This window comes from Macaca mulatta, chromosome 15 (genome assembly GCF_049350105.2).
Source record: "Macaca mulatta isolate MMU2019108-1 chromosome 15, T2T-MMU8v2.0, whole genome shotgun sequence".
NCBI lineage: Eukaryota > Metazoa > Chordata > Mammalia > Primates > Cercopithecidae > Macaca > Macaca mulatta.
Window position 1 is genome coordinate 39,001,629 of NC_133420.1, and position 25,499 is coordinate 39,027,127.

The window sequence follows — 25,499 nt, forward strand, 5'->3', positions numbered from 1 at the left end:
AGGTCAGGAGTTCGAGACCAGCCTGACCAATATGGTGAAACCTTGTCTCTACTAAAAATACAAAATTAACCAGGCATGGCGGCACATGCCTGTAATCCCAGCTACTCGGGAGGCTGAGGCAGGAGAATCGCTTGAACCTGGGAGACAGAGGTAGGAAGGAAGGAAGGAAGGAAGGCAGGCAGGCAGGCAGGCGGGCGGGAGGGAGGGAGGGGAAAGGAAAAGAAAAAGAAAAGAAAAAAAAAAGAAAGTTAATGTATTTAACTGTTAAATCTATTTTCTTATCAGAACCAAATTTGGGTTCATTGGAAGGCCTGTGTTCCCCTTTGGCATCCACAGAACCCTCTGCAAGATAAGCTTTATGTTTTCCATGGGAGGAGAGTCCAGCTGTCCCAAACAGAACAGAGTCATCAGGGCCTATCTCCTGCCTTCAGCCAGCTCACTGAGTCAATCATCAGTGCAGAGTCTTGTGTCATTCTGTCAATCTCATGCTACCATCAGTCGAGTATTTTCTGTGTCTTAGGAACTAGTTAGGTAGATGCCGTCCTATGCCACTATGTCATTCTCAGCATTTGATTAGATACTATTATTCCTGTTAGCATATGGGGAAGCTGAGAGAATAAGGGTCCCACAGCTGTTCAGCACTCAAGATGTGACTCCAACTCTTGCCTGGCTGTCTATAATGAAGTGCCTGAGGTTTTTGTAGGAGTCAGAGACTTCTATTTTTTTTTTAATCACCTTTTATTTACTATTTTCTCCCAATGTACTGAGCCTCAGGATTGCCTTTTTTTATATGTCAAGAGGAAATATAATATACTAAGTAAGAACACAGGATTTGGAGTGAGACTCAAGTCTTAATTCTCCTATCTACTGGCCATTTGACCTTGGGCAGGTTTGCTAACTTCTCTGTGCCCTAGTTTCTTTAAAATGGGGGCGCTAAAATACCTGCCTCATATGTTTGCTATAAAATGTGGTTATATATGTTAGGTGATTAGCACTGTGCCTGGTGCCTGTCAAGAGCTATGTAAGCATTTTTAAAAATAAAATGAAAGCATAAATGCATAGTATACCTAAAATGTCCTTGGAGGTTTTATAACATGAAGTGAAAGTGTTAGGCTGAAGACTTATAATATTTATATAAATCCAACCATTAGCCTTTTTTCCTACAAAATGATCAACCCCTTGATATTTTTAATTTTCCAGGGATGGGGTGATAGGGATTAGAATTACAACGGATTGGATTATTAGATTGGAAAACAAAAACTCAGGACACAGGCCTGGATCCTGTCATGTATCAGCCACGTTACCTTTAAAAAATCATCTTCTCATTTTGGGCTTCGGTTTTCCTATTCGTAGAACAAGAAAGCTGAGCTAGATAATTTCTATGGATGTGCTAAGTTGACACTCTGAAACTCAGCATCACAAACTGAGGCAGAAACCTTTACCTGGGAGACCCAAGAGTTTGTCACCATCTCTTCAGCTGGAGTTTTTCTGAAATGTGAGATGATGCTAGATGGGGCACATATACAACTTCCAACAACACTGGATCGCCGGGTGTGGAAGTTGGTCCATTTCAGTTCTCTGTCAAACCTGCAGATTACATCAAAGAGAAAGTTTCAGTTTGGTGCTAGCATGCCTTTAACACCTCTCTAACACTTGCTGATTTCCTGTGTTTCAACGTGAGAGCAGGCATGGAAGTTTGATCATTTAGCAGGCAACACTGTCTGACTAGAATTTATTAACATTGTCTTCATCATATTTATTTTTACAGCTACCATCTTCTGAAGGCATGCAATAGTAATTTTCTTTGAAGAATTCAATAAACATTTTGTTTTCAATTTTTTTTTTTTTTTTTGAGACGGAGTCTCGCTCTGTTGCCCAGACTGGAGTGCAGTGGTGCAATCTCAGCTCACTGCACATCTGCCTCCCGCTTTCAAGCGATTCTCCTGCCTTAGCCTCCCGAGTAGCTGGGATTACAGGCACCAGCCACCATGCCCAGCTAATTTTTATATTTTTAGTAGAGACGGTTTCGCCATGTTGGCCAGGCTGGTCTAGAACTCCTGACCTGTTATCCACCTGCCTCGGCCTCCCAAAGTCCTTGGATTACAGGTGTGAGCCAATGCACCCAGCCTTGTTTTTGAGTTTTAAGTAAAAAACAATGACTTGATTCAAATAACATGTTAAGTAAATGTAATAATATGCGAACAGTACTATAAGGTTGATATTCCGATGCCAGAAGTTTGGGAAGCCCTGTCTTAAACAAGAATGCAGTATGCAGATTCCCTTCATAAGATAGCATAGTAGCTTTTGCCCTTTCTAGTAGGGGCAGGACAGACTAATGCAATGTTCTGTGGCCCTCAGGAAAAAAAATTATGTTTGCAGGACTGGTTTATTGGAAAGTGAGACTAAGCATTCGAGGCAACTTTAGATGGGTGCTATCATGCTTAGCCCTTGTCTCTCGGCCTTTGTCTCTCATTAGATGAGTTTAAATCATTTATGAAGCGCCTCCCCAGCAACCACTTCCTGACCATCGGGAGCATCCATCAGCACTGGGGCAATGACTGGGACCTGCAGAACCGCTACAAGCTCCTGCAGAGTGCCACAGAGGCACAGAGACAAAAGATCCAACGCACTGCCCGCAAGCTTTTCGGCCTCAGTGTACGCTGTCGCCACAATCCCAACCACCAGCTGCCTAGAGAGAGGTAAGTGCTGCCACCACCTCCATCTCTGCAGGCACCTACCTGGCATAAGCTACATTATCCTGCTGCAGAGTGAAATGCAATGCAGATGGTGCATTTGCAGGGTGGCAAGCAGGACCCTGCATGGTCCAGACTAACAATTTTCTGAGTCGCCTCTGGGTCCTCACCTTCTGGCTCCACATTGTTTCAGATTCCACATTGTTTCCAGAATGTACCGTGAATTTTCAGCGTCTGTGTTCTGTCTGATTCACCTGACTGAAGAGGGGAATTACCACTAGCCCTGATAGCTATATGGCATTATCCTGTTTAAAATATATTTTCTATTTAATTTTAAAATTACTGAGCAAAGCCGATTTTAGCATCCCCGTCTTAATGGTGAAGAAACTGGATTAACTAATTAATCATTCACCACCTTATTTATGAGGTCCTTTGAGCAGAGCCTGGAGTGAGTGACACAAATAAGGTACCTGTAGAACAAAATGTCAGGAGACACTCACTTGCAGGGTCACTGAGTGCAGGGTCCTTACCTGAGAGAATGTCACCTTCAGTGCCTGGCTACCGTGCTTTCCCCCCTAGCCCCAGCCCTGTCCTGGATATACCGGGTATTTTGCTAGATGGTGGCGAATACAAAGATTGGCAAGACAAGGCCCATGCCTCCACAGAATTAGGGTTTATTACTCTCTTAGGGGCACACAAGGAAGGAGCCAGGATTTGAATCCAGGTTTTGCAGACTCTATTCTTCCAGAGCATTTCTGATCTACAGCTGTAGTTCCTACTGTAGAGGTGCCTCCAGGGTTTCTAAAAGGCATCACAGGACAGCAAAAAGGGTAGGTTGGGGCTCTCCCTCCACCCTGCTTCAGACAGAGCAGCTCTGCTCTTGTTTGTTGCATATTTGGGGGTTCTACCTTCAATTTAGTTCTAAGAAAAAAGATCCACTCTTAAAAGAGTAAGTCCATTCACATTCACCTAGCACACTCTGTGTCAATCACATATTTATATATATGATTGTTACCCTGTTGTACAAATCCGGAAATGGAAACTGAGAGAGGTCAAGTAATTTGCTCAAAGCTACAATATAAATCAGTGGTTCTCACTTGGGGGTGATGTTTTCCCCAGGGGACATTTGAAACTATCTCAAGACAATTTTGATTATCATAATAGGGGTTAGGGGTATTCGTGCACAGGCAGTTCTCACAACAAAGAAATATCTGACTTCAAAACGTACTGTTGCTCACGCTTAGCAATTCTGATGTAAGAGAGACAAGATGCCACTTATTTTAGGTTGATGCAAAAGTCATCGTGGTTTTTGCCATTATTTTTAAAGTTTTACCATTAATTTTAAGTAACGGCAAAAGCCGCGATGATTTTTGAACTAACCTAAATAAATCTATAAATCAAAATCTTATCCTCCTAGCCAGGCTGTTCTACTAGCACTCAACATTTAACAACAATGGCTGTCTTCTACAGCAGTTCATCCACCTAATTACCCCATGGGGCGCACCCTTTCTTCTCTTGTTTTTCTTGAGTCAGAGCTAATGCTGTTGTTCCCTCCATGAAGTCTTTCTGGACTGTACTAGCCAATATAGAAGGCTTCTTATTCTAGATTCCTACTAATCTAAAATCCTTTCCTTGGTCAGCATGTTTCTGTCTCTTTCCCGCCTTATGAAACCTCCTCCTTGTACAGACATTCATGCTCATCTCTATTTTCCCCATTCCCTCCAAATTTGAGCCCACTGCTTTGCATCTAGTTTGTGATAATTATATTATTTTGCGGATCAAATAGAATTTCTTTTGCTAGTTTCTTGTTGCAATGCTGCTGAAGCAGGGATTAGAAAAGGTCACAAACTTGCTTTCTTGTCAAGCACAACAGATGCTCAGGCTGCTACCACGAACAAGTCTCTGAAGAAGCTTCCTTTTAGATCCATCGCACATCTGCCATGAGACCCGCATTGAGCACGGTGGGAAATTCAGAAATGCACACAGGGAACAGTGCTGTGGAAGATGTCTTGTAGAGCAGGAGTGGGGAGGGGTTCTTTTGTCAATCGGACCACATTTGTATTCGTTTATGACAGTTGCCATAACTAAGTACCATGGACTCAGCTGCTTAAACAATAGAAATTTATTTTCTCATGGTTCTGGAGGCCAGAAGTCCAAGATCAAGGTGTCAGCAGGCTTGGTTTCTTCTGAGGCCCCTTTTTCTGGCTTGTGGATGGTTGTCTTTTTCTCCCTGTGTTTCCATGTGTGCATCTGTGTCCTAATATCCTCTCTCTCTCTCTCTCTCTCTCTTTTTTTTTTTTTTTTTTTTTTTTGAGATGGAGTCTCGCTTTTTCACCCAGGCTGGAGTGCAGTATAGCGATCTTGGCTCACTGCAACCTCTACCTCCCAGGTTCAAGCGATTCTCCTGCTCAGCCTCCCCTTCTGAGTAGCTGGGATTACAGCCATGCACCCCCACACCCAGCTAATTTTTGTATTTTTAGTAGAGACGGAGTTTTGCCATATGGGCCAGGGTGGTCTCAAACTCTTGGCCTCAGGTGATCCACCCACCTCAGCCTCCCAAAGTGCTGGGAATGTAGGTATGAGCCACCATGCCACCTCTCTTAAGAGGATACTGTCATATTGGATTAGAACTGACCTAAATGGCCTCATGTTAACTTAATAACCACTTTAAAGACCCTGTCTCCAAACACAGTCACAGTTTGAGGTCCTGGGGGCTAGGACTTTAACTGTAAGTTTGGAGGGGTATGTAATTCAGCCCAGAATATTATAGGAGGTAGCTTTTGATCAGATCTTAAGTGAAGAAGCTATGCATCCCAAGGAGCAATGAAGCTCGATGCAAATCTGGTTGAGGAGGGCAACGTTTCACCATTATGAGAATAAGATCCAAAGGTCCAAAGACGTTGGGCAGGCATATTTATTAAAGGTGAGTGAAATCTCCAGAGCACCAAGCATCATCATATATGCTAAGTTCAGGGAAGACTCGAGAGGATTTTAGAAGGAGCGTAGCTGGATAGGCATTACAAGGGAAGAAGGAGGGACAAAGCTGGTAATAGGAGTAACACTGGGAAAAGTCAAGGAGTCTGGATTTATGTTCCACCATTAGTAAGCTGTGTGTCCTTGGACAAGTCACTTCATCATGCTCACTGCAGGTGTCTGCATCTTTGAATAAGTCTCTGCTCTCCTTTTGCAAGTTGTCAGGTATAGATAGCTAAAAATGTTCTATCATCACTGGGTTCTTCAAAGAAAGAGCTCACAGTGTTGCCCTCTCTCTTCCTAAGGAGGAGAAAACCTGCCCTAATCATAATATTCTTCTCACCTGGAGAGGACATCTGGAGTTCCACCATTGGCGGGTAACTCAATTATATTAATTTGAGGAGTTTTGAATGCTTGGTACCGAGGGGTGGGAGCACACAGACTCTAGGCTCTGTGGCCTGTTCCTTTGAAGCCTTCCCAGGAGAGATGAACTTCCTTGGCCTGGCTGTGGGCTGCTTCCTGACATCTGAATCTGAGGCTTTAATGAGCATTTCTCACACTGCAGGGCACCTCTCTGGCACAGAGCAGTGTCAGGTAGAGGTGCTAACACTGGGAACCTTGGGCCACCTCTAGCTGAGCAAGCTAGTATTTGCAAATGAACTGATTGCACGGTTTCAATGTGTCTGCTTGCTGAAGTCTGTGGAAGATGAGTGTGCTGAGCAGGTGCCATTACTGCAGCAGGTGCCACAGAGATGTTTACTTATCTCACAAACAGGTGGCATTGTTAAGGTGAGGTGGGAGAGGGAAAGAAGGAACAAGCACAGGGCCTTAGCCACACATGGACTGGTCCGAATCCTGGCTTCATCGCTTACCAGACACAGAATTTTATGTAAGGCCCTGCACCTAATTTGTGAAAGGGGATAATAACACTTGCCTTCAGGTTAAGTATGATGATTAAGATTTTAAAATTTAAATAGCCTTGGTAAAGTGCCTGAATCAGTTAAAAGGAAGGGAGGAAGGGAGAGAGTAAGAGACAGAAGGGAAGGAGCTGTCACTTAGTATATGTATTCTAAAGGTCAGGCACTGTTCTTTAGCATCTTATATGAGATTAACTAATTTCCTCCTCACTATAGTCTTATGAAGTGATCCTGTTACCATTCCTATTTTACAGATAAAGGAACTGAGGCACAGAAAGGTTAATAATGTACACAAGGTCAATAAATGTTAATTTATTGTTACTTCAAAGAAATGTTAAGATTTAGATTTAGTGAGAGGTCAATTACAGCTAATTAAAACTTGGCTTCAGTACTTGCTAGAAACTTAATATTGGCTGGAAGACAAAAGGGATATTTTGGCTATCTATTAGTGTAAAACAATTCACCCCAAAATTTAGTGGCTCAAAACAACACTATGTTATTATCTATTATGCATCTGTATGTTGACTTGGTACAGCTGAGGGTATCTCTAGTTGGCTGGGGCTCTTGTCATCTGGGGGCTTGACTGGGTGGCATCTCCGCAATGACACACTCTCAGAGCCAGTTGATGCTGACTGTCAGCTGGGCGCTCAGCTGGGGCTGTCGCTGGAGTACCCACACAGGACCTCTCCATGGGGACTGGACTTCTTGCAGCATGGCAGCTGGGCTCAGAGAGGGAGTGTTCTGAGACCAAATGGAAGCTGTAAGACTTATTCAAAACTTAGCCTTGGAAGTCAGAGAGCATTATTTCCACCACATTCTGTTGGCCAAAAGCCTAACCTAACTTCAAGGGTGTGAGTATTGGGAGGTGCTGTTCATTATGGGGGCGGGGGACATATATTTTGGAGATGAGGTACAATAGAAATTGAGTAGAATTGGAGCTAGAGGTGAGTATCAGATATAGGGAACATAAGATTAATAATAATAACAGCAATAATGAAGCAATAGCAGCTACTTACTGAGCAGCTATTATAACAAGCAATAGAGTTGGCTATGTGTAAAGATTCTGGAGTTAGACTGCCTTGGTTGAAATTCCAACTTTGTCACCTGGTTACATTGTAAGTCTGGAGGAAGTTACTGAAACCTTGGAGCCTCAATTTTCTTGTCTGTGAAATGGAGCTAATTATAGTGCCTACATCATAAGGTTGTTTTCAGGATTAAATGCTTTAACCTACATAAATTGCTTAGGACCCTGAGTAACACATGGATAGCACTCAATACATGTTAGGTATTGTTCTTATTTTTTTTTCCCCAAGCACTGGTATTTGGCATATACATTTCTTAGCACTCAGTAATTAGTTACCCGATGAAATTGAGCTTTGGTGACATATATTTTTTATCTAATACTCATGCCATCTCTGTGAAGTAGATGCTCTTGGATCATTTATGGGTTGGGGAACTGATAAGGCAGATGTGATTAATTTATCCAAGGTCACATGGGCAGGTAAGGAGCAGATGAGATTTATTTTGCTGACTTTACTGTTGGACTTGATGGTCAAGATCACTGTGCAGAGCAGCAAGAGCCCATGTTGTCTAAGCAGTGTGCAGTGGCAGATAGGTGACTGTACTCGGTTTGGGGTGCCCTGATTTAGCGTGTGGTAAAGCCAAAGGCAGGGTTTGCTCATCAAGGTTGAGGGTAGTAGACCAGCATTGAAATATATAGACTCTAGTGTGCTGAGATGCAGGAAATGGCTCTGAACATGGAGCCCTGAATTAACTCTCAAGCCCAAGCAGAAACCCAGAAAGACATATTCCCTGTAGGTAACCAGAAGAGGCCGGGTTCAGTGCAGTCCAACTCAGCATACATTTCCTGAAAGCTTACTGTATGCCAGGCTTTGGAAGCATGAACATAAGTAAGATTCATCCCACCCCAAGTCCCAGTGCTTGTTGAGAGGACAGCAGCAAGAGAATTCCAGACCACACCTGTTGATGGGGACCAGAGTAGGTCGACCAGATATTTATTGGGTAATCATTATGTATTAGGTTCTGTTTGAGGATCTGGGGATACTGTGATAGATTTCTGTTAGCCTGCAGGAGAGTTGGCCCTAGAGTCAGACTGCAGCTGGACATATCAAGGAAAGGCAGGGATCCATAGTAAGATTCCTGTGGCTTGTCTTGCCACCAGGAGATCCTTATACTGTGCAGTTAAAAAGGGAAAGGTGGGCTTTAGGTGTGGTCTCAGCTATTACTGGACACTGAGACGTTTTAAGCGTTGGCTTTATCACCTAAAAAATGGGTATAATTTTTTCTGATTGCCTACCTCAGAGGGTCACTATGGAGCTCACCAGGGGTAGTGTATAAATTTGTGAACTCTGAATGCTGTAGCTATGCAATTGGGGTGAAGTTGAAGCCAAACACGTCAGGAAGGGAATGGGAATGGGACTGAGTTCAGGTTCATGGCAACATTTAATAGTTAACACTTCTAAAGCATTTACCATGCACCAGCCACTGTCTTACGGCTTTCATCTTATTTAATCACTGTAACAACCCTATGAGGTAGCACTAATTTATCCCACTTTATGAATAGAGAAATTAAGGCATAGAAATGTTAAATGACTTGCTGATTATTAAATAGCAGGTAGAAGACAGGATTCAAGCCCACCAGAATCCCTTCTTGTTACTCCTCTGCTATTCTACCAATCCCCGAGGCAAGATGATCCAAGGTGTTTAAATGACCTGCCAAGACTAAAAACTGCTTTGCATAGTGGTGGAAATTGCCTGTCATGGCAAAAGGGAGATGAAGGAAGGAAGGAAGGGAGGGATGCAGGAGAGAAAAGGAAGAAAAAAAAAAGAAGAAGAGAGAGGGGAAATAAGGTAGAAAGGAAGGGAGGGAGGAAGAAAAGAAGCACAAAGTCATCTTGGGCAATACTGAATTTAGCCGGTTCCTGTGCAATTACATGTTTACTAACCACCTTATCTTCCAATCTTGTGTCAGCCACTGGAAGGCATTTAAAGATACAAGCAACTGTGCCTTGGTCCTCCAACCATCATTATCTAGCCTCTAGGTGTGTGAAAATGCATTGTTTTGTGAAGCCAGAGACCTGAGTTCAAGTCCTGTTCTGCCCTGTGTGGGCTGGACTAAACCTATGACCTGAGTTCAAGTCCTGTTCTGCCCTGTGTGGGCTGGACTAAACCTATAACTGATACTCTGGAGAGCACTGGGTAGAGAAATCGTGACTTGCAGAGGTGGAATGAAGGTTGAGTAGTGAACAATTGTACCTCACCTTAAACTAGAGCAGTTCTTTAGCGGTTTTCTTTATGGAAATTCTGAATTAAAATTCATTCGCGAACTTAAGGTGATTTTTCTTTCTTTCTTTTTGCTAAAACAAAAACAAGACTCAATTATCTCTGAGGTCCTTCCCAACTCTAAGAGACATAACATTTATAGAGAATGAGAGTAATAGTTCAATTCAAGAATATTGGGAGAAGGTCATTAATTGAATCTTTGAGCAGCATTGCTTTCAGATGATGCTAATTAGTCAATTTTAATGAGTAGCTTATATTTCAAACTAAAATCTTCTTTTGCCTGAAATTACAATGGCCTTTTAACTAAGTCTCCCAGAGTCTACTCTAGTCACTTTCCAATCTATGTTCCATGGCAGTCAGAATTATTACTTAAGAAGCAAATTCAATCTTGTCACATCCCTGTTTAAAACTTTTTGGTTACTACTTACTGCTTTTAGGAGAAAGAACGAAATCCTGAGGTGGCCGATAGATTGGCCATGAACTGGTTCCCACCTACCCCTTGGCTGGGTTCCACACCATTTCTTGACTCTCTCAGTGACAGGACAGTTCTGCTAATTTTATTTGAGTTAACTAAATGCCTAATTCGACCCCCTCCCCATAGCCCTTCATTTCAAACGCTTCACGTGGGCTGTTCCTTCTGCTTGAATGTGCTTCCTTTTTTTTCTTTTGTTCTTCACTATGGTAGCTTCTACCTGCCCTTCAGATCTCAGGCTCAAAGATTCCTTCCTGAAGAACATGGTCCCTGCATTGAAAGGCTGTTTCAGGACTTATTTTATGTGCTTCCTTATCATTCTAATTTTCTAATTGAACCCAAGTTCCAGTTTACCGTCCAATTTACCAGTATATCTTTTTTCTTTTTTCTTTTTTTTTTTTTTGGTTTTGTTTTTGAGACAGAGTCTTGCCTTGTCACCCAGGCTGAAGTGCAGTGGTATGATCATAGCTCACTGTAGTTTCAAACTCCTGAGCTTAAGTGATCCTTCAGCCTCAGCCTCCCAAGAATCTGGAACTACAGGTGTGCACCACCATACCTGGCTAGCTTGTCTAATTTTTCATATAGCTGGAGCCTCAGTTTATGTTGCCCATGCTGGTCTCAAACTTCTGGACTCAAGCGATAATCCCTCCTTGGCCTCTCAAAGTGCTAGGATTACAGACCTGAGCCACTGCACCTGACTCCCATTTTCCCTTTTTAAATCTATTTATTAATGCCTATCTCTCCCGTGAGACTATCAGCTCACTCATACATCTTTTTCTATATGCTTCGTAACTTTGTTCTTATAGCTTCCTACCACAGGACCTGTCACACAGTAGCCATTCAAAAACCTTTGTTCAATGAATGGACACATAGATTATTTGCTTCTCTGAATGTGCCACAAAGGCATGTTGACATAATTTTCTGCAAATTGAGTTCCATGTTCATATATAAAGTGTATGTACTTTCTACATATGTTGAATATATTTAGATTATCTTCCTCATTCACAAATGAAGAAACTAAGATCAAAGGGAGGTAAGTGAGTTTTCCAGGGTCACTCAGGGAATCTGTGAACAGATCATAACTAAAATTCAGGCCAGTAGACTGACAGTCCATTGTGGTAAAATCGAAACTGCAAATGGTGATCGTCTTCAACTGACCTGAATCCAAATCCTAAAGTTATTTCTTGTTATGTCTATTACTTTGGAAAAACAGATACTATTCAATTCAATGGAATGAAGTAAAATTAAGTAAAAATCTAAGCATCAAGTAGGTGCTTAAGGTCAGTGTGATTTGATATTTCTTCCTTACATCTGGCTATCACCTGGTTATTTTTAAAGACTAGAGTATTGTGAGGCAAATAAGATCCATGGAAGCTTAACTTGAGGGCAGACAGTAGAACTATTAGCATTTTCTGATGATGCTTGGTCTTTGATTTATTTTTGCTTCTCAAATTCACGTGGCCTTGACCCAGCAGTCCGAGCCTTAGCCAAGCACAATGTAATTATCCATTGTTGAGATGAAAATCTCATGGGGGCATCAACTTCAGGCTCAGATGCTGGGGCCGTAGCTTCTGAACCCATGTCAGCTTTTAACGTATTTCCTTCTCCATACAGTGTTTAATTGGTGTCTATAGAAAGACTCTGGCTACCAAGATAATCGTTATCTCTATTCTGACGACCCTCAATATTCACACTGATTTTGATTCTTCTCTGTGAACCCTGTACTTACTTGCCTCTGGATTTCATCTCCATAGACTCCTGCAGTGGGGCAGAGGGATATGGCTTCTTATTTTTTATTGAACTCAAGTCAGTTTCAGTTTATTAGACTGACAGTCCCGGCTCTGTCATTTATTAGATGTGTGACCTCCAAAAGTCTCCAAACCTGAGCCCTCTGTTTCCCCATCTGTATGGTTAGGATAATAAGAATAGCTACCCCACGGAGTTGATGTCCTAGTCAATTTATATGATATATGTAAAAATTCTTCATAACTTGTAAAGAAATATACAGATATAATATTAATATATTCAAGGCTGGGCATGGTGGCTCATGCCTATAATCCCAGCAGTTTTGGAGGCTGATGCTAGTAGATCACTTGAGGCCAGGAGTTCAAGACCAGTCTAGCCAACATGGAGAAGCCCTGTCTCTACTAAACAATACAAAAATTAGCCTGGCATAGTGGTGCACACCTGTAATCCCAACTACTCGGGAGGCTGAGGCATGAGATTTGCTTGAGCCTGGGAGGCGGAGGTTGCAGTGAGCCAAGATCACACTACTGCACTCAATTCTGGGCAATAGAGCAAGACTCTGTCTCAAAATAATAACAATAATAATATTTTCAAGAGCACAGCAGTAGTAGACCCTAGATATCTGATGACAACACTTTCTATTTCCAAGAAGCGGATGTTTCTGTTGCGTAAAATAAAGCATGAGCCTAACAAACAAAATGTAATCAAGAGAAACAAAAGAACTTAAGAACCTCAGGACTTCAGACTCTCTAGTCTGACAAACCGAAGTGTGTGACTATCATTTACTATTGATAGTACTTGGCATAGCATTAAGGCATTCAAACTTCAATTTTCTACATAGCATGATGGAGAGAAAAATAGTAGCCAGCCTTGGAAAGCCAATAATAGAACACAGATGCCAGGGTTAGCACATAGTAAAATGGCAAAGCATGAGGCTCTTCATTGGACAGAATTGGAGACCAATAGTTTGTTGGTTAATTGAAAAAGTGAAGTTAAACTAGGAAATCCTAAAATGTATACATGCTATACATATATGAACCATTTTATTTTAACTTAAAAACATATAAATGCAAATTTCTTGGTCAGCCTTGTGAAGTAAAGCCAAAATCTTGTTTGAGGGTGGTGGCATATTTTATTTAACATTCTACCAGTGTTCCTGCATAAACCATACCATAATTGCATAACATTTCAAACTTCGGTCTATTCAAAGTGGAGCAACAGTTTAGACTCTTAAAAAACAGCTTAAATGTTTGTGGATTTTTTGTTATTTCACCTTTATTTAAATCGATGGTCATTTTTGTCAATAACTCATCTTTATAGAATTTCCCACTGAATTCAAATTAGTTTCCACAGAAAAAAGCAATTCACATTTCATTGATTTATTTTAGTTTTAATTTACTTATTTTATAAGTTTTTAGCTATATTATAAATTATAATAATAGCAACTACAACAGGCATAAACAGGTTTGGGAATAAGTGAAACTGACTTTCAGGTTGTGTGCTTGTTACTTGGTGGAAATAGAAGCATGTGGAAGTGTAACCGACCAGACAAAAGTGTTCAGTGCACCATCAGCTTCACACACCACATCTATCTGATGGGAGGAAGAGCCATTTTCCCAAAGTTACTTCATGGAAGTCAATTAGGAGAGCTTGTCCCACTTGACAGAGAAGCTCTGATTCCTAGTAACTTGCCACTCTTAGTGGAACAACTTGCTCAAGATCACCTATTACAGTAAGAAAAAAATGATGGTAATAATAGCTGACACACATGGAACATTTATTATTATTGGCCATAGAATCTTTCTTTTTGAGGTTTTTCAAGCGATTGGGCTCCTCAAAACACAGCTTTGGAAAAAAGTGGTTTACACCAGATTAAGAAGCAATGACCCAGATTATTTGGTGTGATACCACAGGCTGTCATATTCCCTTGTTGTCAGCAGAGATCGTCATCTTTCAGTAAGTCTTCTTTGAGTTGAGTTTCTAACACCTTCTGCTTAAGCAGATGCTAATGGCTTTGTCTCCCTGTAGGTACCACCTCTGCTGAGAGGTGGCAAGGGTGCTAACCAGCAGCTGCAGAAGTAACAGCAGGAAGGTGCTCCATTTCTGGTATAATTAGGAAATAAATTTACCCCATGTGGCTTAGGGACATTCCTAACCTTAAAAAGTAAACTATCACCAAGACAAATACCTTATGTATAGGTTACTTTAAAGTCTGCAAAGGGCTTTCACACTGATGATGTTATGTGATCGGAATAACCAGTGGGTGAGCTAGAGTGAGGATCAGTGGATCTCCCCGTTTACAGAGGAGAAAACTAAGACTCACAGAAATGAATGACTTGCCCAAGATTATAAAGTAGTACTCGTTATTCTGTTGCCATCCTACATAGGCATAGGCCTCTTTTCTTGTCAAATAATATTTACATTAATATTTATACTGAATCTTCCTTTATTCATTCATTCATTTATTCATTTAACAAATATTTAGTGAATACTCACTAAGTGCCAGGCAGGATACAAGGGGAAGAGGGGTGAGCAAGACAATGAGTGCCCCTGCTCACAAAGAGCTTGAGATCTAGAAGATAGACTACCTAGAAGATAAAACTGGCCCAGAATTGGTTTTGCAACCATGTTTTACTTTAGAAACCTGAGGCTCAGGAAGGCTAAATGACCTAATATTATGAAATCATAAAATTTTGTACCTGAAAGAAACTTAAAAGATTGTCCAATCTATTCTTATCATTTTATTAAGGAGTAAAATGAAACAGAGTGTTTTGTCCTGAATTACTATGTTAATTTTTATTTTGTAGCAAATTACCATAAATTAAGAGACTTCATGTACATTTATTATGTCATAGTTTCCAGGGGTCAGGAGTTTAGGTATGGTGTAGCTGGGTCTTCACTTTATGCTTCACAGGCTGAAATCAGGTGTCACACAGACTTACCAGTGGGCTCTGGGGAAGAATCCAAGTCCAAGCTCCCTCAAGGTGTTGGCAGAATTTAGTTCCTTGTGGTTGTAGGACTGAGGTTATTTTGCCTAGAGGCCCTTCTCCAGGCCTTGCACAAGGTCCTCTTCATCTTCAAAAGAATAAAGGTGCATGGAGTCCTTCTCACACTTCAGACTTTTCTGAGTTCTGCCAAAGCGAGAGAAAACTCTCTGCTTCTAAAGGGACACATCTGATTGGATTAGGTCCACTAAGATAATCTTCCTCTGTAGGTCAACTCTGTTATGTAAAAGAACACAGTCACCAGAGTGCTATCTTATCACAGTCACAGGTCCTGGGGACTAGAGCCTAGAACCTTGGGGAGGAGGAAGGCATTTTTAGAACATTCCCTAGTACAGTAGCATAGTTTGGGAATAATAGAATGAAAAAGAGATAACCTGAGTTCTCTTTGGAGCTCATAAAATACAGTGTTATGAATATATATTTCTGTATAACAAATTGACCCAAATTTAGGGGCTTAAAATACCAATTATTATATTATGCTCCCGATCTGTGGGTCAGGAATTCATGCTGGAAGTTGCTGGGCAATTATGTTCTATGTGGAGTTGATTGCAATCACTTGTTGGTGTTTAGCTGGCAGTGAAGCTGGCCTGGAAGTCCCCAGAGGGCTTCCCTCACATGTCTGAAGCAGAGACGGCCAGAAGGCCGGCCTCAGCTGGGCAGTTCTTCCTTTCCAAGATCTCTCTGTGTAGTCCTACAGCAGAGTGGCCAGATTGCTTAAAATGGATCTCAGAGGTACAAAAGGGAGTTTTCCAAGAGATAGGAGGTGAAAGCTGCCAGTCTCTTCAGGCCTATACCTATAAACTGTGTGAATCACTTATTACATTGGTCAAAGCCATGGTAGGATCTTCCCAGATTCAAGGGGAGAGTACATAAACCTGCTGTCTTTATGGGAGGAATAGCAAAGGATTTATGGCTACCTGATACATAGAGTAGGTTTTTCATTTGTTCATTTTTTTCCAGTGTAAAACATTAATTTTTTTGCAAGCACTTTATTTTTTGAAAACAAATTTTATTGTGTTTATTTGAGGTTTACAATATGCTGTTATGAGATACATATGGACAGCAAAATCGTTACTATAGTGAAGCAGGATAGCCTAGCTATCATCTCACCTAGTTTTTGTTAGAAGAGCAGCTAAAATCTATTTAACAACAATCCCCAATGCTGTATTAATTCTGTAAATGTGTTCATCCTACTTATTTGCTATTTTGTATCCTTTGACCTATATTTCTCCATTTCCTCTCCCCCTACAAGCACAGTAACCACTATTTCCATTATCTATTTCTCTACCTTTGTGTATTTGAGCTCTTTTTTTCTTTTCCTTCTGCATTTAAGTGAAATCATGCAATATTTTTATTTCTGTGTCTGGATTATTTCACTTAGAATAACGTTGTGTAGATCTATCTATGTTGTAACAAACAGTAGGATATTATTCTTTTGAAGCTGAATAATATTATATCGTATACATATAGTCAGCCTTCCATACCTGTGGATTCCACATCCATGAACGCAACCAACTATGGATAAAAAATTTTTGATAAAATAACAATGCAATAATAAAAATAATACAAATTTTAAAAATATAGCATTATAACCATGTCATGGTATTTACATTGCATTAGGTAATATAGGTAATCTATAAATGTTTTAAAGTATACAGGAAGACATGGGTAGGTTATGTGTTTAGGTTATGCAAATACTATCCCATAAAAGAGTCTTGGACATCATCAGATTTTGGTATTTTGGGGGGGTTGAGGAGCCAGTTCCCAGTAGATACGGAGAAACAACTGCATATCACATTTTCTTTAAACATTTATTTGTTGATAGTTATTTAGGTTCTTCCCTTATCTTGGCTATTGTGAATAATATTGCAGTTAATATGGGAGTGCAGATATCTTTATCTGTGCTGATTTCATCTCCTTTGGGAATATACCCAGAAGAGGGATTTCTGTGTTGTATGGTAGTTCTATTTTTAATTTCTTTAGGAACCTCTATATTATTTTCATAATGGCTGTACCAATCTACATTCCCACCAACAGTATACAAAGGTTTCCTTTTCTTCACACCCTCACCAACATTTGCTATCTCTTGTCTTTTTTATAATAGCCATCCTTATGGGAGCAAGGCGATATCATATAGTGGTTTTAATTTACACTTCTCTGATTATTAGTGCTGTTGAGTACCTTTTCATATTCCTGTTAGCCATTTTTATGTCTTCATTGGAGAAATGTCTGTTCAGGTCCTTTCTTCATTTTTTAAATTGGGTTATTTGTTTTTCTGCTATTGAGTTGTAAGAGTTCTTTATAAATTTTGATTATTAATCTCTTATCAAGTATGTGGTTTGCAAATACATTTTCCCAGTCTGTAGGTTGCCTTTTAAGTTTGTTAAATATTTCCTTTGCTGTGAAGAAGCTTTTTAGTTTACTATAGACTCATTTATATTTGTTTTTGTAGCCTGAGCTTTTGGTATGATATCAAAAGAGGAACTTTCTACCTATGTTCTCTTCTAGGAGTTTTTTGGGTTTCAGGTCTTCCAATGAGACCTTTTATCCATTCTGAATTGATTTTTGTGTATGGTGTAAGATAAGGGTTCAATTTCATTATTCTGCATGTGGAAATCTGGTTTTCCCAGCACCATTTATTGAAGAGACTATCCTTTTCCCATAGTATCCTCTTGGTGCCCTTGTTGAAAATTAGTTCACCAGTTATGATTGGATTTATTTCTGGGCTCTCTATTCTGTTCCATTGGTCTATGCTTCTGTTTTTTTATGCCAGTTCTATATTGTTTTGATTACTATAATTTTGTAGTATAATTTTAAATCAGGAAGCATGATGCCTCCTACTTTGTTCTTCTTTCTCAGTATTGCTTTGGCTATGTGAGTTTTGATTTTTTGGGGATTGCTTTTTCTATTTCTGTGAAGATTGACATCGACATTTTTATAGGGATTATGTTAAATCATTATATTGCTTTGAATAGTGTAAATATGTTGATAATATTAATGTTCCCCATCCATGAACACAGTATCTTTTCATTTATTTGCATCTTGTTTAATTTCTTTAATGTTTTACAGTTTTCAGTGCACAAATCTTTAACTTCCTTGGTCAAATTTATTCCTTTTTTTTTTTTTTGTAAATGAGATACTTTTTACATTTCTTTTTCAACTAAGTTATTTGTGTGTAGAAGTGCTACTCATTTTTGTATGTTGATTTTGTGTAATTCAACTTTACTTAATTGATTGATTAGTTCTAATAGATTTTTGTGGGGGAATCTTTGGGGTTTTCTGCATATAGAATTATGACACTTGCAAATAGAGTTTATTCTACTTCTTCCTTTCTGATTTGGATGCTTTTTTATTTCTTTTTCTTGTCTGGTTGCTCTTGCTAGTACTTCCAGTACTGTATTGACTAGAAGTGGTAAGAGTGGACATTCTTGCCTTGAATCGAATGTTAGTGGAAAAGCTTTCAGCTGTTTCCTGTTGATTATGATGTTAGTTGTGGGTTTTTCATAAATGCCCTTTATTATATTGAGAAGCTTTTACTCTATAGCTAAGTTTATGAGTTTTAATAAGAAAAGATTTTTAATTTTGTCAAATACTTTTTTCTGCATCAATTGTGGTAATCTTATGATTTTAATCTTATGATTTTAATCTTTTATTCTGTTAATGTGATATATGACACTTACTGATTTGTATATATTATACCAGCCTTGCGCTCCTGGGATAAATTCCACTTGGTTTAGATGTGTTGTTAAATTCAGCTTGCTAATATTTTATTGAGAATTTTTGCATCAATGTTCATTAAAGACATTGGTCTGCAGTTTTCTTTTTTTTTGCAGTGTCTTTGTCTGACTTAGGTATCAAGGTGATGCTGGCCTCATAACATGTGTTTGGAAGTATTCCCTCTAGCTCTAGTTTTTGGAAGAGTTTAAGAAGTATTGGTAACAAATATTTTTTGAATATTTGGTAGAATTGAGCCATGAAGTCACCTGGTCCTGGGCTTTTCCTTGGTGGAAGGTTTTTAAATACTACTTCACTTCAATCTCTTTTTTAACGGTCTGTTCAGGTTTTCTTTTTCTTCCTGATTCAACCTTCGTAGGTTGCATTTTCCAGGAATTTATCCATTTCCTCCAGGTTATCCAATTTGTTGGCATATAATGTTCATAATAGTCCCTTATGTTCCTTTTTATTTCTGAGACGTCTGTTGTAGTGTCTCCACTTTCATTTCTGATTTTATTTATTTGAGTTTCCTCTTTTTTTTTAAGTCTAGCTAGAGGTTTGCTGATTTTGCTTAGTTTTTCAATGAACCAACTCTTGGGTTTATTGATTTTTTTCCATGACTTTTGTGTTCTCTATTTGATTTATTTCTGTTCTGATCGTCATTATTTCCTTCCTTCTGCTAAATTACAGTTTGGTTTCCTCTTCTTTTACTAACTCCTTACTTTATTTGGGATCTTTCTTCTTGTTTATTATTTATTGCTGTAAACTTCCCTCTGATAACTTCTTTTGATGCATCCTATATGTTTTCATATGTCATGTTTCTACTGTTATTTGTCTCAAGATATTTTTCAGTTTCCCTTTTGATTTCTTCATTGACCCATTGATTGTTGAGGAGCATGTTCTTTTATTTCCACATACTAGGGAATATGTCAAGATTTCTCTTGTTACTGATTCTAGTTTCATACCATTGTGGTTGGAAATAATACTAGATATAATTTTAATATTATTGAATTTGCTAAAACTTGTTTTGAGGCCTAACATATGATCTATCCTGGAGAACGTACCATGTGCTCTAGAAATGAATGTATAGTCTGCTGATGTTGAATGAAATGTTTTGTATATGTCTGTTAGGTCCATTTGGTCTAAAGTGCAGTTTGTTTTCAGTATATTTTGGTTATTTTTCTGTCTACTTGATCTATTCATTGTTGAAAGCAGGGTATTGATGTCCTCTACTATTATTACATAGATATTTATTTATTCCTTCAGGTTCATTAATATTTATATATTTAAGTGCTCCAATGTTGGATCCATATATATATTTATATTTGCTATGTCCTTTTGATGAACTGATGCTTTTATTGTTATACAATGATCATCTTTTTTTCTTGAAACACTTTTTTACTTGAAGTCTGTTTTATCTAATGTAAGAATAGAAGCCTCTGTTATCTTTTGACTACTCTTTGCAAGAAATGTCTTCTTACATCCCTTCACTTTCAGCTGTGTGTCCTTTAAGCTAAAATGGGTCTCTTATACGTAGCCCATAGTTGAATCTTTTCTTTTGTCAATCTACTCAGCCACTTTGTCTTTTGATTGGATATTTACAGTCCATGTCATTATTGATAGAGAAGAATTTACTCCTGATATTTGTTCATTATTTCCTGGTGGTTTAATAGATCCTTTTTTTTTCCTTTCTTCCTTGTTTACCTTTGTGGTGTGGTGATTTTCTGTAGCGCTAATCTTTGGTTTCTTTCTCTTTCTCATTTATGTATCTCTGTAGTATTTTCTTTTTTCTTTGTAGTTACTATGAGGCTTACATCAAATAGTTTATAATTATAATAGACCATTTTAAGCTGATAACTTAAATTTGGTGGCATATACCTTTTACCTTTACCCTCCCCCCAATTATTTATATTTGATTTATTTCTTGATTTATATTTTATTTATTTGTTGCCACAATTTATATGTTTTATACTGTGCATTCCTTAAGAAATTACTGTAGCTACAGTCATTTTTGGTCATTTTAACTTTTAACTTTCATACTAGAGATTAGATAGATTTATATATCACTATTACAGTCATGGGATAGTCTGAATTTAATTATGAATTTACCTCTACCAGTGTGTTTTATGCTTTCATATATTTTCTTGGTAGTAATTATCATCCTTTCACTTTTAGTTGAAGTACTCCCCATTTTTTTTTAAAGATGGGAATGTTACTCTGTTGCCCTGGCTGAAGTGCAGTGGCATGATCATAACTCACTGTAGCCTCAAACTCCTGGGTTCCAGTGATCCTCCTACCTCAGCCTCCCAAGTAGGTAGGATGACAGGCACATATCACCATGCTTGGCTAATTGTAATTTTTTTATGATTATTTTAAAAACTTTTGTAGAGATGGGGTCTCACTATGTTGGCAAGGCTGCTCTTAAACTTGGTCTCAAGTGATCCTCCCCTCTCAGCCTCCACAGTCTTTGAGATTACAGATGTGAGGCACCATACCTGGCTCTAAACATTTTTTCTAAGGCTGATCTAGTGGCGATGAATTTTCTCAGCTTTTCTTTGTCTGGGAAATCCTTTATTTCCTTTTCATTTCTTTGCTAGGTGTAATATTCTTGATTGAAAGATTTTTTATTTTTTTCTTTCAGTGTTTGAACTGTATCATCCTATTATTTCCTGGCCTTTTAAAATCATTTCTATGATGTCATTGATATTTCTATTATAATGTGCCTTGTGGAGGACTTCTTTGGGTTGAACCTTTTGGGAACCTGTGAGCTTCATGAATCTGGATGTTCATATCTCTTCCGAGACTTGGGAAATGTTTAACAATTATATCGTTAAATAAGCTCTCTATGCCTTTCTTCATCTCTTATTCCTCTTACACTCTCATCATGTAAGTATGTGCTTGCTTACTGGTGTCCCATAGTCCCACACACTTTATTCACTCTTTTTAATTTATTCAATTTTTAAATTCCCCCTTTACTGGGTTATTTTAAAAGACTTCTCTTCAAGTCCAGTATTTCTTTCTTTTACTTGATGTAGTCAGCTATTGAATATCTTAATTGTGTTTTTTAATTCATTCATCGAATTATTCAGCTTTAAGATTTCTCTTTGGTTCTTTTTAACGATATCTTTTTAATGATATCTTTTTGTTGAATTTCTCTCAGATCATGAAGTTTTATTAATTTTATTGAATTATCTGTTGACATTCCCTTGTATCTCAATGAGTTTTGCTTTTAAAGATCGTTGTCTTGAATTCCTTTTTAGGCAATTCACAATTTCCATTTTGGAGGACTTGTTATTGGATAATTGTTTTGTTCTTTTGGTTGTGTCATGCTTCCTTGTTTTTTCATGTTCCTTGTGTCCTCATGTTTATATCTGTGCATTTAGTGGACAATCACCATTTATAATTTTATAGAGTAGCTCTCATAGAAAAAGACATTCCCCTGCAGGTGAATCCTATAGTGTCAGTTGGGTAAGGTGCATTAATTCTGGTTCTGGGTGGGTGCACTGGTTGTAGCCATGATGCAACTTCTTCAGTTGTAATCAATGTCAGAAATTTCTGTGGATACCTTAATAGCCTAATCTACAAGACTTTGTGGCAGTGGTGGTGATAAGGTAGATTGTTAAGGTTATTGGCAACAAGGGCTTCAGGGATTCTGTTGTTCTCATTTTTTCCCACAGTGCGAAGACTTAGCTGAATTGAATTCGTTTTGGAGTTGGGTATAATATAGGTAACAGGCAGCCACGGTGGCGCTGTTTTCAAGGACACAGGTGCTTAGAGTGGCAATGGAACTGGGGTCCTATGATCAGTGTCTTGTTGAATACTGTGGCCCATGTGACATGGGTGCAGGTTTACTTTCTTAGCTTTCGCACCAAGCAGAGGATTGCAATTCCAAGGCACTTCAGTAGCTCAGGCCCAGATGGCAGGGATGTAACAGTGACTCTGATCCTGCATATTGGGACACAGCACTGGTATGCTGTAGAGAGGAAGGGGTGTTCCAGAGGCTCAGGCTCTGGGGAGCAGAATACAACTGCAATTTGGGTTGGAGAGCCAACAGGGCACAAAGACAACTTGGGCATCGGGAGAGAGGGTACTGCTCAGTGGTGACTCTGGACCCTGGAATGGTGGGACATAGCAGCTACCCAAATCAGTGAGGCTGGGTGCTGTAAAAGCAAGAACCAAGAATGGCAGGGCATGGCTATGGCTTGGGCTCTAGGGTTCAAATAGCAGTACAATATTGGCTTTACTACGCATTGGACGTACGGCCCCTCAGTCATGCATACTCCAGAGGGCTGGTCCAGATCCAGAGAAGTGGGGCGCTGCAGCAGTTTGACATAGTGGACAAGGTGATACAGATCAGCCATGGCTGTGCTTCTCTGGGGGTCAGGTACCATGTGGACTCAAGCACCAGGGTTGTGGCTGTTCCCTGGGCCAAAGCTCCATTTACCTGAGACTAGTTGGTTCAGGGTCTAAGTGTGCAAGGCTGCTTTGCCAGCTTGGGCGTGGCTTTTCTGCTGGGCTGGAGCACCTGGTCTCCAAGGGATAGAACACCACCAGGGCTTAGACACTGGGGTCATGGCTGCTTCCATGTGTCAAAGCTTCAGTTTCCTGGGGTCAAGGTACAGGTTGATTCAGGCATCCAGAAAGTGAGGCCTGTCTCCTGACTTGGGTGTGGCTTCTCTCCTGGGCCAGAGTACCTGGTCGTGGAGGGGCAGGGTGCCAAACTGCAGCTGTTCCCTGGCCAAAGCTTCATTTCCCTGGGGCTGGGGCAACAGACTGGTTTAGGCACTGAGGGGACACAGCTGCCTTACCTTCCCAGACATAGTTTCTCCACTGGGGCAGACTGCCTATTCCTCATGGGGCAGGGCACTGCCTGGGCTTGGGTGCCAGGGTCACAGCTGCTCCACTGAGCCTAGGCTGTGACCCTGGCATCTGAGCCCATGCAGTGCCTTGGGCTCGGGTGCCAGGGTCACAGCTGCTCCACTGAGCCTAGGCTGTGACCCTGGCATCTGAGCCCATGCAGTGCCCTGGGCTCGGGTGCCAGGAGCAGGGCACAGCAACAAATGAAATGGGGGAGATGGAGTGCCTCCCAGGCTGCTTGTTCCCCATGGGTAAGGAACTGCAGCAGCTTGGCTGGGGAATGGAGCACTGCTGTGTATGATCATAGTGCAATGATGTCAGTGCCTCAGGGATGGAGAAGTGCAGTGGCTACTGGCCACTAGAGAAAAACACACTCTAGCAGGGGCTCTGGTTTCAAAATGTCACAGTGCAGTAGCATGTCGAATAAAAGGGTTGGGGGTGGGATACAACATGGGCTTCTTTTCTGGAGTAGTACAGCCGTGCAAACTCCAGGCAGTTCCCTAAACTGGGCTCAGGGCCCATGAAAACTTTTCCCTGCAGGGAGAGGGCTCACCTGGTTCTGAGCTAATCCAGACTGGGGAGAGGAGGTAGCAGAGACAAGATGTTTTGTTTCCTTCTCTATAGAGTCATCCTGCTTTTCTCTGCCTCACAGGGTTTTCACCACCCCCTTACTGTACTTCAGTGCTGTCCATTAGTCACTATGGTCAAAATTTAGTTGTTCGTTCATTGTTTTGGTCCTTTTATGTGTTGGGGAACAAGTGTTAGCCACCTGTAGTCAGTCATCTTGCCCACCACAAGCCTGTGATACATTTTATTGCAAAGGGGAATGTACTCTTCAGAGATGTTGTGAGGAAATATTTTGTAATGCAAGATTGTCCTTTAAAATCTAGTCAATCAAGATTGTTGTTTAGTGGATTTATCTTAAGGTTTCAGCCCCTGTCTAGGTGCATATTTTGTTGTTGTGTGTTGTCATTGTTCTTGTGATTGTTTTTTTGATCTTCTTGAAAGCTGGTTTAAGTGGGGGCAAATGTCCCATAAAATACTATTATTCTATTATTTGGAGAGGTATATAGATATTGTGGGTACTGAACGAGGGAAGGGAAGGGATCCTACCAGTTGGTGGGTATTCCGGTTATGATATAATCCCCAATGTGCATTCTAGGACTGGGAAAGTACCACAGGAAGTATCCACTGGACCCGCTGTGAGATGGACCTGAGCTAAAACTGCATTCATCACCTGACTTCTGTAAACTCTTATTCTGACTGATAGACCACAGTGATATTTTGCATCTCCTGGAATTAATGTCAGTTTAGAGCCAGTGTGCAAAAGTCTTTGGAAAGCATTATTATTTCCTTTTCTCACTCAGTGCAGTCACCCAGGTAAGATGTTATAGGCCTCTTTGGAGAAGGCTGGGAGGAAGATAAACGGTATAAATTTTGGGAAGTGTGCAGCTCCTTCCTCAAGGGGAAGATTCTGGTTCTGGGCTTCCAGGTACTACTTGTGTGACCTCAAGCAGGTTACTTAATGTCCCTGGACTCTATTTCTCATCTGCCACAGGGACCAGGCCTTGCCTAAGTGTTATTTAGCTTTAAGGTTCTGGAATTGTCACTGTAAACTCACAGGCAGCTCCCCCCAGGAGAGGTTGCTACTTTGATAGCCCCTGACTACTGATTTTGGTGTGCATGCCTATGTGGAGTGCAGGGCAGGGGGTACAATTTGAGCAACCAAGACTTAATCTGAGTGTATATTAAATTGTCCTATAAATAAGAGGCACAAGCCCACATGTGAAGTCAGGCTAGCTCAGGGCATCTGGCTGTC

General features: G+C 40.2%; 1 protein-coding gene across 1 annotated transcript in view; it reads left to right on the forward strand.

The window, feature by feature from the left end:
- Positions 1–25,499, forward strand: part of BRINP1 (BMP/retinoic acid inducible neural specific 1) — a 198,645-nt gene that overhangs the window by 161,288 nt on the left and 11,858 nt on the right. Inside the window, 1 exon segment of the mRNA NM_001260978.1 lies at positions 2,477–2,699. Within this exon segment, the coding sequence (NP_001247907.1) occupies positions 2,477–2,699 (223 nt within the window).